General features: G+C 38.2%; 1 protein-coding gene across 1 annotated transcript; it reads right to left on the bottom strand.

Moving 5' to 3' along the window:
* Nucleotides 1-2,258: 2,258 nt before the first annotated feature.
* Nucleotides 2,259-2,909, bottom strand: LOC122656684 (uncharacterized protein At1g08160-like). Its single transcript, XM_043851298.1, has one exon. It carries the CDS (start codon nucleotides 2,884-2,886, stop codon nucleotides 2,284-2,286), a length of 603 nt encoding a protein of 200 aa, XP_043707233.1. The 5' UTR covers nucleotides 2,887-2,909; the 3' UTR covers nucleotides 2,259-2,283.
* Between the last annotated feature and the right edge of the window lie 9,639 nt (nucleotides 2,910-12,548).

Genomic DNA, 12,548 nt, shown 5'->3' with positions numbered 1-12,548 from the left:
TTACCGATTCAACTAAAAATCTCTCAATCACTCAAATGGATGTAGACATTCGTGTCAAATCATGTTAAATTCCTTTAATTTTATCATGTGTAATTGTTTAATTGAATTCTTCTTCATAGTTGTTTAGTCATCTCCAACAACCACTTGGGCTGTTTTAAAAAGTATGGGGTTTCAAGTTTCAAGTTTCAACTTTCAACCTAATCCAATCAATTATCTCACCAACTTGTTAAGGGGCCCATTAATGGCATACCAATTGAGATAGATGTTTTATATAGATTGATGGTTGGGCATCCTATGATATCGATAGCATCTTTAATGAGAAGGCGACATATTAAGAAATGTTAATTTTTATATGGAAGAAATGTTAATTTTTATATGGAATTGGATACTATTGGAGACAAAATTGTTCCATTAGGGTGTCGCTAGCTAGTAGCTAGCTAGCTAGCTTGTTGATCATATCATTCTCTTCTCCAGTCAATTAGAGAAGTCATAAATCTTTACCCCAAAACAACAGAGAAGTCATAAATCTGCGGCTACTACACGGCGCCCACGTGGTTCACATGATGGAGTTATCTAAATACTGGCAGGCAACCAATGGCTTCACTCATTCAATCACCATTACTTTCCAGTAAAATGCCATACACGTATCGACAGGATGAGAGAGATTATCAATTATCATAAGCCCTCTCAGAACAAACTATATAGAGAATCCAAAAAGATCCCATCAAGTTTGTATTATTAATTGAGGTGGTGGGCTCACTTAGTTTACTACTATTTTATATAATATGAGTGAGCTTTCTATGTGGGGGAGAGGGCATGCAGAACCGTCATGGGGGCAAGATTTCCGTCTTTCATAGGGGTAGGATGGTCATTTTACTTCCTATTGTGTCTAGCATGATGATACACCTCACATAGAAAATTTGTCTCCATATAATATATGCTATGTTTCGATCGATGGCTTTCTATGCAGAGGGAGATACATGTGAATGGTAAAATTTTAAGCAGTAGAAGTGGTGTCTAAAATGGGTTGAAATATTTAGGAGTGTCAAATTCCAGCTGAACCGGTCAGATCGACTGAACAGACTGGTTGAAGCTGAACCGAAGCATTATCAATTGGGCGTTTGGGAAATCGGTAGAAATCAAAATCAAATTCAAATCGGGCCAACTGAAAAGGCAAAACATAAATGTTGTTTGCAATTCTTTTTATGTATATATGGAAAACCAAAACAGGACAGGCAACAACCCGATATAACAGCCCCTTGGGCCAATTCGATAAAATATCAATCCGAATCGATCCAAAACCAAAACGGGCCAGAAGTGAAACATTTGGTGTAAATCGGTCAGCTTTAGGTTGGCTCAGTACGGACCGGAACTGATTCAAGCTAACCAAAACCAGACTGAATCGATGGATTTACACCCCTGGAAATATTAATGACCCCCTTCTTGTGAAGATTGTTCAATCTTTATAGTTCACATGCATTACATGGAAAGGTAAGTCCAATCCAGCCTATTCCATGTTTCCACAACTCTAGATTCAAGGTTACTGAAGGCCTAGTATTGAATCCATGATCCAGCCCATCATTGAAGTGTTAGGTCCAAGCCCAGCCTAATTTGAGCCAATTTCTGGGGCCAATCAGAATTTCATCTAGACTGGGGCCTGGGCTAGCTTGGTTTCTAATTCGACCAGCCTAAACCTTTCTTAATTTAGGTGCCACCCCACCTCCCTCTACTAGCCGGTACATATCGGTATCCCCGAGTAGTACTTGATACCAGTACATTATTAATACGGATCTGGAGTATCGGCTAAAAATGTGGTTCCTTTTTTTGAATCTAGGCACGATACGGACTGATACGACCCAATCCATATTGTATCGATATCAATATCAACCATAGTAACCATACAGCCATCGATACCCATTCCTATAACCTTGATCATGAGTAAGACCAGGGTTTTAATTAGTATCTATTATCAATATCGATACGGATCAGCTGTATCAGGCAGGATCGGACCGTTTTGTCCCTCAAAATACCGAAACCATGAGTAAGAGACAAGTATTCAAATTAAAAAAAAACTCAAATCCTACTAACCCAAACTTACAGATCCACTGGACGTAACAATCAGAATTGGCCCAAAACAAAACAAAAAAAACTCAAAATTAAAATCTATTTACAAAGAAACAAACAAGGAATTAACCAAGTGAGAATTAAACAAAAGAAGGAAATCAAACACACACAAGGCAAACTATGGTGGTGGAACTTCAAAGTTCAAACTGGCTTGGAAGCTCAAATGTGTGAAACGCATTTGGTTCTCTCGAAGGATTTCGAGGATGAAAAATGCAAGTCCACCGGGTAACAAGAAACCCTTAACTTCCGTTCTTTCGATTTCCAAGAACCTACCTTGAGACGAACCTTACCCTTCACCTTAATGGTTAATTCCATCACTCCAGAAGATCTCTCAAGCTTCAAATCCTTGATTTCAGACTCCATTAATGGAACTGAATGCGCTACAGGCTTGAGCTGGAGAAGGGTAACGTTATGATGAGATTGGAAGAAAGGTTCCACGGTATCAAACGCAATCGGCTCATCATCATAAAGTACAGACACCTGCATAGAGTTGTAAAAAACAGAGACTTTTTTGTTGGGATTGTAAGCCTTAAGCACAAAATTGAACGAAGAGTTCAGATGTTTATACTTGAGGTCATAGCCATGAACGGAACCATTTTCTATGGTGTAGACGAGTCGTTTAGGCCTTATGATCGCCCAAGCTATGAGTATTGCAATGGCGATAAGGACACAAAGGGTGATGATGGTGGTGGCAATGCATTTGATCAGTTTCGACCGCCTGGTTGGAGTTGTGTTCGTGGGCCTTCTCGCTGGATTAGCCATGGGTATGGTGCTGGCCTATTACTGCTGTAAGAGTGTAATTTATCAGTTGAGATAGAGATTCTTTTGGCTTTTGATTTCTTCTATGTAACTCAAAGCTATTTCTGGGTTTCTGATTCTTTCATACTTTTTCTGGAATCAATTAAGGTGCAAGCGATCCCTTAATTTCTTACCTCAATCTCAAGTCATTCTCTTTGTAGGCCCATAAAGTCAATCACAAAGCCACAAATTTGTGTTTTTTTTCCCCCTTTTTTCTATACCCACACCTTTGTAAAGGAGTGTCAGAAGAAAACTGGCTAAGCTTGTCAATTGGTTCGGTCCAAGGGAGTGTTAGGGTGAACAATCGGTTCGGTTCGGTTTGGTTTCGATCCATATTTGGTTTCCATTTTTGGTTTGAACCAACTTTCCTAAGCTGGAATCAAAACTGAGCCAAATTTGAAACCAACTTTCCATAATCCAATTTGAACTGAATTTATTAGGTTCGACTAATTCGGTCCGATTCAGGTTGTACAGGAGGGAGATTATTAGCTGCAAGTATAAAGATACTTGCATGACAATCTACTATAAACATCTTAGTAGATGCGTTCTACTCCCTGTGTCCAGGCACCATAGTCCTAGGGAAGACCGTATCCATCGTCTAATCAAACATCATAATAAACACGTTCTAGTACTTTCATGTGTTCAGGCACCGTAGCCCTAGGGGAGGATCCCTCGTCTATTCACTTTCTCCTTTAAGACCCTTATACAGTACATAACCACCTACTGGATAGCTAGGGGTGGTAGCTACAGGGATATTTAATACAATAACCATTAATCAAACACACATACTTTAATATATTAATTCAGATTTGGAGTTTCATAAGACATTTGAAAGGTGTATTTTATATCTTCAATTTTTCTTTTCCATTTTTATTCATCATATAAAGATAACATTTGGAGCTCATAAGACATAAGACAATTTCTTAGCATTCTTCACAATATACATTAATATATTAATTCACATTTCTCAAGACTGAACATTTCAACATTTAATATATTGGTTCATGGCATACAAAACCAAGCATCCATGTACTTTCATTTAAACCAGTAAATACACAAACATCATTTATTCCCTTTCTTTCCTTTTCATTTAATATCTCTTTCTTACATTTATTTATCATACTTGGCATTATAGCATGAAGTTCATAAATCATTTCATTCATGTACTAAAATGTCAATAAACACTCCAATATACTTGGTATTTCTTTTTTCCTTTTTTTTGGGTAGAAACATTCTTGGTATTTCAGCATTGTATAAATACATCATTATATGTTTAGCATCATTAAACATCCATGTGAAAACATAACAATCATTCAATCTGTAAATACATAAACATCATTCATTTCTTATATAATAATTAAGTACTCTTTTATTCATAAATGTTGTTAAGTACATTGCAATTAGAAACATAGTCATGTATCCTCACTTTGATGCTAGTGTGTTTCATCAATTGTAATGCGTATCTTCCAACAATGGCAGTTAATTAACACCTTGTTCCACTGTAATTCGTAAAATTCTTTTGCAACTCTTAAGGTTTCAACCACTCATACACCCAATCCCAGTTCCAAAACGATATTACTCCTTAGAAACCAAAACAGTTTTGATGTAACCTCCTATCTTCTCTTTTCAACCCAAATCAGTTTTCTTCCAACTTCTTCTTCCTAATTTTGGAACCCTTTTGGAAACATTCCTTCAGCTCCAATTCCTTCCAAATTCTTCTTCATTTGATTTTACAGAAATACAACAGCTCCATAACAATTCCTAGGTATTCAACTTCTCTTCTTCTGTTCTTCTTCAAATTAGAACTCCAAATCTTCTACACTCAATTCCAGATCCCAATTGATAAGGAAAATCCCCTTTAAAACACAGTTCCAGGTTCAAAGATCTCAAGTCCTCTCTTCAATTCTTCTTGATTCCTTGTTAAATCCAATCTGAATTTTCCTCTTATTACACAAAACTCTTTGGAAAGCTTATGATTTAACAGCCTCGATCCAACACTCAATCCCCACTTGATTACAAATGTTTAATAGCCTCTATTAATCTTAATTCCTTTTCTTAATTCAATTTTCCTCCAATTAACAATGATGCATCACCTCAACTTATCAATCAAAAGAGATAATTAACTTACCAATTTTAACTTCATCAAAAAAAAAACTTACCAATTTTAACTTATTTCTTCTCTTAAAACTCTTCTTAAATTCCTTCTCCAAATTTGATACTCAAGTTACTTCATAAAACCAACTCCTTCCTCAATTGAACAATCCTCAAGGTCTGAATGATTCATACACTGCTATTCGCAGCCAAATCTTATTAATGGATCCTCTACCTACGATTAATAAGGCATATTTGTTACTTCTTCAAGAAGAGCGTCAACGTTCTTTGCATGACACTCGTTCACCGATTCCGGAACAAGCTGCCATGGCTGTCTCTCACCAGTCTATTGACCGCTCGTCTCGCTTGGGTTCCAATCCCGCTTATCATTGCAATTTTTGCCACAGAGATGGGTATTCTGAGAGTCGCTGTTTTAAAAAACATGCTTATCCTGAATCATGGCAGCACCGCTCCACCTCCAAATGTGATGGTTCCAATGCTGGTTCCTCTAATACTCCACGTGGATCTTCCTCTAATGCTCCATGGGCTCTTGCGGCTTCCACTCAACCTGATTCAACCTTTTATCTATTAGTAAACGTACCTCCACCACTAACTGTTCTATTATTTTCACCTCTGATTCTTGCATTTTTCAAGACTTATGCTTGAAGAGGATTTTAGCGACGGATAAGAGACACGGTGGTTTTTACTTACTTGATGTGGTGCTGCCATCTTCTTTGGCTTTTGCTGTTTTACCGGGTGCTCCCTTTGATTTATAGCATTGGCGTTTGGGCCATCTCGGACCCATTCCCCTTTCTTGTTTGCGAGTTCTTGACTCTAATATTTCTTTTCCCAATAATTGTTCATGTACTGTTTGTCCTTTGACTAAGCAGACTAGGTTGCTTTTTACTACTACTTTAATTACTACTGATTCTTATTTTGATTTAATTCATTTGGATGTTTGGGGATCGTATCGCACCACATCTCTATCAGGTGCTCGTTATTTTCTCACCATTGTTGACGATTTTTCACGTAGTACATGGCTATATTTAATGTCTTCCAAAGCTGAAGTTCCCACACTTATTACACATTTTTTTTTGCCATGACACAGACTCAGTTTAAAAAATCTATTTGTGGCATTTGTTCTGACAATGGAACAGAATTTTTTTAATGATCAAACAAACCGTTTTTTGCAGAATCTTGGTGTCCAACACCAATCTAGTTGTGTTTCCACCCCTTAACAAAATGGGGTAGTGGAACGCAAGCACCGACATCTTCTTGATGTTGCCCGCGCCATTCGTTTTCAAGCCAGCCTACCTATCCAATTTTGGGGAGAATGTGTCTTAACGGCTGCTTATTTAATTAATCGTTTGCCTACTAAAGTTCTCCACGGGAAAACACCTTTTGAGGTTTTACATGGTAAACCCCCTCATCTTTCTCATCTCCATGTTTTTGGTAGCTTGTGTTTTGGACGCAATATGTTCCCCAAACATAAGTTTGACCAATGTGCCTCCCCTGGAATTTTCATTGGCTATCCGCATGGCCAGAAGGGATACCGTGTTTTTGATCTCATGACTAAACATACCTATGTTACCCGAGATATCATTTTTCATGAACATGTTTTCCCATATTCTCAGTTACAAGACCCGCCACAGGTTACCCACCCTGTCTTGCCATTGCCCCTCCTTGATGATGACATACCCAACGTTCCACCCATGTCTGAACTTCCCCCGCCTCTGATTCCACCAGCACCATCCCCACCCATTGTTTCCCCCTCTCCTCTTCCACTGCGCACTCGATGGCCATCCAGTTATTTAAGTAATTACCACTGTTCTCTTATACCATCGCATGAATCTAGCATGAGTGTTGGTTCAGGTACTTCTCATCCTTTACATGCTTCCTTGTGTTATAATCATTTTCATAAAACCCATAAGGCATTTCTTACCTCTTTATCTACTGAGACTGAACCTGCTACTTTTACTGAGGCTATGAAACACTAGGAATTGCGTGATGCGATGCAATCTGAGATTCAGGTCTTAACTCTCAACAACACCTTGACTCTTGTCCCATTACCTGCGGGCAAGAAACCGATTAGGTCCAAATGGGTCTACAAAATTAAGAGGAACTCCGATGGGTCCATTGAAAGGTACAAGGCCCGTTTAGTCGCCAAGGGGTACACCCAGGTTGAGGGCATTGACTATCATGACACATTTGCTCCTGTTGCAAAGTTGGTTACTGTTCGTGTTCTCCTTGCTCTTGCCGCTGCCAGTCATTGGCCTCTTGCACAATTGGATGTCACCAACGCCTTTCTTCATGGCGACTTAGACGAAGATGTTTACATGACCCCACCTCTTGGTTATCGTCATAAGGGGGAGACATTGGTTTGCCATCTCCACAAGTCTCTTTATGGCCTTAAACAGGTTTCTCGTCAATGGTATTCCAAGTTCTCCACCACCTTATGTGAGTTTGGTTTTGCCCACTCCGCTGCAGATCACTCTCTATTTATTCTTTGTCGGGATCATGCTTTTGTGTTTGTGGTGTTATATGTTGATGACATTGCAATCACTGGCTCTGATAATGCTTTAATATACTCTACCAAGGCAATGCTCTGTACCAAATTTCAAATTAAAGATCTTGGATCCTTGAAATATTTTCTTGGCATCGAGGTTGCTAGATCATCCAAGGGATTGTACCTCTGTCAATGAAAATATGTCCTTGATATTCTCACTAATTATGGACTCACTGAAGCACGTCTGACTGCCACACCTATGGAACAGAATCTTCAATTGACAGATGATACAGGTACTCTGTTATCCGTTCCATCCACTTATCGACGCCTAGTCGGCCGTCTGATTTACCTCATAGTGACCCGGCCAGACATCGCTCACACTATCAACATTTTAATCCAGTTCATGCATCAACCCTGACAACCGCACCTTGATGTTGTTCATCGTTTTCTGCGCTATCTCAAATCATCCGTCGGCCAGGGACTCTACTACCCAACGTCTTCTTCATTGACTTTGCGTGCATATTGTGATTCTGATTGGGCCAGCTGCCCTATGACACCTCGTTCCACAACAGGATACTATGTCTTCCTTGGGGACAGTCTCATCTCATGGAAAACAAAGAAACAAAATACAATTTCTTGTTCCTCTACGGAACCCGAGTATCGGGCAATGGCGGTGGCCCCTTTTGAGCTCACCTGGTTATCCTACCTTCTGCATGACATTGGTATTCCGATACAGCAACCCATTCCATTGTTTTGTAACAATCAAGCGACACTTCATATTGTTGCAAATCTAGTCTTTCACGAGCGAACCAAGCATATCGAATTAGATTGTCATCTCGTTCGCGATAAATTGCAGCAAGGCCTTATTCATCCTACAAAGATCTCCACCACATCCCAATTAGCGGACTTATTTACCAAACCACTTGGTACATGGTCGTGAACAGTATCTTCATCTCACATCCAAGTTGGACGTTCAGAAGTTTCACGCTCCAACTTGAGGGGGAGCCTTAGCATGTTACACGTTTTCAATTCATTAGCGGGATTGAGAAAGATTGACCGCACCTTCTTTTTCTATTTCTTTGTATCTATTCCCTATTACAGCCTTGTACATTGTAACACTTTTAGTAGGTTTTCAATGGCGTTGTATATATATAATCTCCAGAATATTCTCAATATACAACGGATGCAATTGCATCTTCTCCAAAGTTGCTTATTAGTTTATTACCTTTATTTATTTTTCAAAACCCCTTTCAATTACCCACTCATCTTTCATAATTAAATGCTAATTCAATTGAGAATTTTGATTTCAAATGTTCCTGTTAAGTCCATGCTGTTGTGTAATATTTCTCTTGTAGTCCCAGCTCCAACTTCCAGGTACCCTTTTCAGACTTTGATTTCCTTCAAAATCTCCTATGGTTGTTTTTTTTTTTTTCTTGGTAAGACAAATTCCCTATGGTTCAACAACCCCATATCATAATTCTCTTACTAATTTCATTAGTTCATTGCAGCTCCTTCCCAAATCTCATTCTTTTCTCCTTCTCCATTCTTCTTCTTCTATAATTTCATCCACTAATTGTTTTAATTAATAATACCCAGCTTCATTTTCCTCTTCTTCTTCTTTTCCTTCTAAATTCAGAGTCGGTTCTGATGAGCTGCGTAGGCTAATCTCCAAACTGAATTAACCTATTTATATCCCCTAATAAAACATTACTTAAAACAAAAACTAACCCAACTATATATTCTATTTGAACTTTACTAACCCATTTGATTAACATATACTAATTAATTTCTTAATCCTTATTACCATAGCCAAATCCTTACTAGACCCTTATTACCAACCCTTTTGTTTGACACCTCATAGACTATGCATCATTAGGTGGCTGTCCTTTAACTTGCCACTAAATCCCAACCAAGGCTAGCTCCTCCTTCCACGTGTTAGGTGGCTTTTCCACTAAACCACCTCCTCCTTAGGCTGAACAAGGTGGCTGCCATACAAGCACACACATGTTCCAATAGAATGCTTCCAAATCATAGTCCCCATTAATCTTAATTAATAACACTTAAATTTACTAATATATTTTAGCTCTTAATTAAACTTAGTTACTATTAACCTTGCCACCTCATGTTTTACTATTCACCTAAATACAAATTAATTACTAATATAAATCATATGAATTCATATAAATCATTATAAAAGCATACAACTCACATAATACTATAATAATAAAACATTTCAAATATTATAAATATCATTAAAATAATCATTATTGTAATAGTATATTATAAAACAATATCAAATACATTATTATAATATAAAATATTATCCTACTCAATAAAATAATATAACAACATCATATAAATGATATCAAAGAATAATAAGGCATTCTCACCATAATACAAATATTAATTCACAGAAGTATAAAAATATTCAATTTCATCTAAATATTAATAAAATAATCATGACATACATGCAATGTGTTACAGTAGCTAAAGCCTCGTGCACTAGATACACCGTTTGAAGATAGTATGACAATTTGTCCTGACATAAGATCAAGATCATCTACTGAAAAGGCTATCTCACAAAATGCCATTTGTTGCTTTTGAATATTATTATTTAGAAAAATCCACCCTAATGTTTAAGGTAGCCAATTTAAGTGATCCGATGGTTTCCATGGCTTAGATTTTCATAGATGATCTTCACCAACTAACAGTTGTGGCACCAAGAGGTCCAAAATGCAATTCCTAATCATGTAAATTCTCTAGCTAAACAGCAACTTTTGAAGCAGGTACCATCTTAATTATAACCAAGGTTTTAAAACTTATAATTCAACTTGGAATCGATCAATCACAATTCCAATTAATGATAGGGAGTGCCTCACGATCGATTTGTATATAAGGGATCCACATAGTTAAGGTGGAGAGAGTGTCAGGAAGAAAAAAAGGATGTGTACTATAGGTATTGAGTACATTATTTCATCTATACATATATAATACATATTTTTACCTATGTATATATGTACGGTAATGTAGGTCAAGCCAAGCTCCACCTAAGGCCTTAAAGCAAATCTGATCCGGTCCAACCTTAGGCTTTGAAATCTCAACCCTAGCCCACCATGTGGCCTGACTACTAACCTCAGACCAAGTTCTGAAAATTTTGAATGGTTTTGGAGGACTCGGGCTCGCTGGGCCAAACTTGCACCCTTAGATACATCTGGTCAGCTTTGATGAGTAGGACCATAAAGGATAGAATTCAAATAGGATATACTAGTAACCAAATTCAAATCTAATCAATATATGCGACCTTGTTTGTTTTATAATTTGTTGTCTCACTTTTTTTGTGTTTCACTTGTTTTGGAACATGGATATCAGCCAACCAACAAACAAAAAAAAGAAGGACCAAGTTTTCCTTAAGCCATGGTGAAGGAAATATATTGACCATGGCTTTCGAATGGATAGGAGAGGGTAACGTGCAATAGTTGAGATACGTTCGACCATTCGTAAATAGAGAGATGTTTAATTAAGACCTTCGAATGATGGGGTTGAACCCTTCACTCACGGTGAAGGAAAATTTTCTTTAAAAAAATGAGTAGTTTAATGATTTTTCCTTCACCAATCCATTTATTGCAGGGTGAGAAGGACAGGAAAAGGCATCAGAAGAGCATTTTGAAAAGATACTAAAACCTTATATGGGTGGGTGAACCCGGATGGTGAGTGAACCATCCTCTATGACTGAAAAAAACTTTCTCCAATAATAAATAAGTACACATCAAAAGAACATGATATGGTGAACATCTCACTAGCAAAATACCCTTTTGGCATCAAATAATATGCTTCTATTTGTTCCAAAGATACCAACACATGTCGATAGCTCTTCTCAGTTCACAAACGACCACAAATCTATTCAGTCAATTCGCAATCTCACCTCCTGTGTTTACATATCTAAAAGATCATTAGTGCCTATAGTAGTCAAGTTCATAATCTTGGTGCAACAATAACAAAGAAAAACTATTCACCCAAAAAAAACATAGAAAAACTCAAAACAACCACCGGCATTATTTGTTGTCTGAGGTTACCCTATAAGAATAGAACACAACAACCCAATCTCCATTCCATCACTGTTAAATAGGTAAGAGTACTAACTCCTAAAGCACCTCATGGACCCCTAATTGAACTTTTAATAAAGCCAAGCATAACCTTTAAGGCTGTGCTTGGTATTCGCCTTTTAGAATAGATTTTGAGTCTAGAATCCATTCTGAAATAATAAAATAAAAAAAATCAGATTTTAAAATGAATTTTAAACCGAAAATCTACTCCAATAATATAGACCAAACACAGCCCATAGCTTGCACCCCCATAGCTTGCACCCCTATGCTCAGTGCATTCACTTGCCCTTAAGAGAAAGAGAGGGGAAAGGGTGGAAAGGACGACGGAAAGGTAGTGTGTCAGCAAATGTTGAAGAGGTGTAACGCAAAAGAGGGGAGAAAGGAGAAGGTGCTCGCCGAATATCCCATGGAAGATGCGATCTCCCAAACCTATTTTCACTGGCTCTCAACTTTTCCTTAAGGGTCCCCACAATTACTACTAAATGTCACATCGCTGACTATTTATGTCACCTCCAAGCTCCAACTTCTCAAATTGCTCCCATGAGCCCCATGACCATCACCTGAGGAGCTTTGCCTACTTGCCTTCCCTGTCCCTTTATAAAACAAAGCCAAGCAACCTCACTCCCTCTCCTCTCTTCCTAACTACTCCCAAACCCACCTCCCTTTAATGGCTATAAATCCTCCACCGATGATTTGGTTTCGATGAGGTGGGGGAGGGGTTACTGTCTACCGGTGGTCGCATGTCGCCTCTGTTTCCACAATCACATCTCTGTTTTTGTCGACCGGCCAGGCATCGTTGTGGCCTGTAAGGTTGTCGATGGCTATGGGCATAGCTAGCCTTTTTATGTTTGTAACAAACCCAAGTTGTAACCCTCCTGCTTCTTCGATGTGGATTGTGGATTGCTTCAGCGGCAAGTGGAGGAGGG

The sequence above is a fragment of the Telopea speciosissima genome, chromosome 3 (assembly GCF_018873765.1).
Source record: "Telopea speciosissima isolate NSW1024214 ecotype Mountain lineage chromosome 3, Tspe_v1, whole genome shotgun sequence".
NCBI lineage: Eukaryota > Viridiplantae > Streptophyta > Magnoliopsida > Proteales > Proteaceae > Telopea > Telopea speciosissima.
Note: the sequence above shows the minus strand (reverse complement) of the source record. Positions and strands in the feature narration are given on the sequence as shown.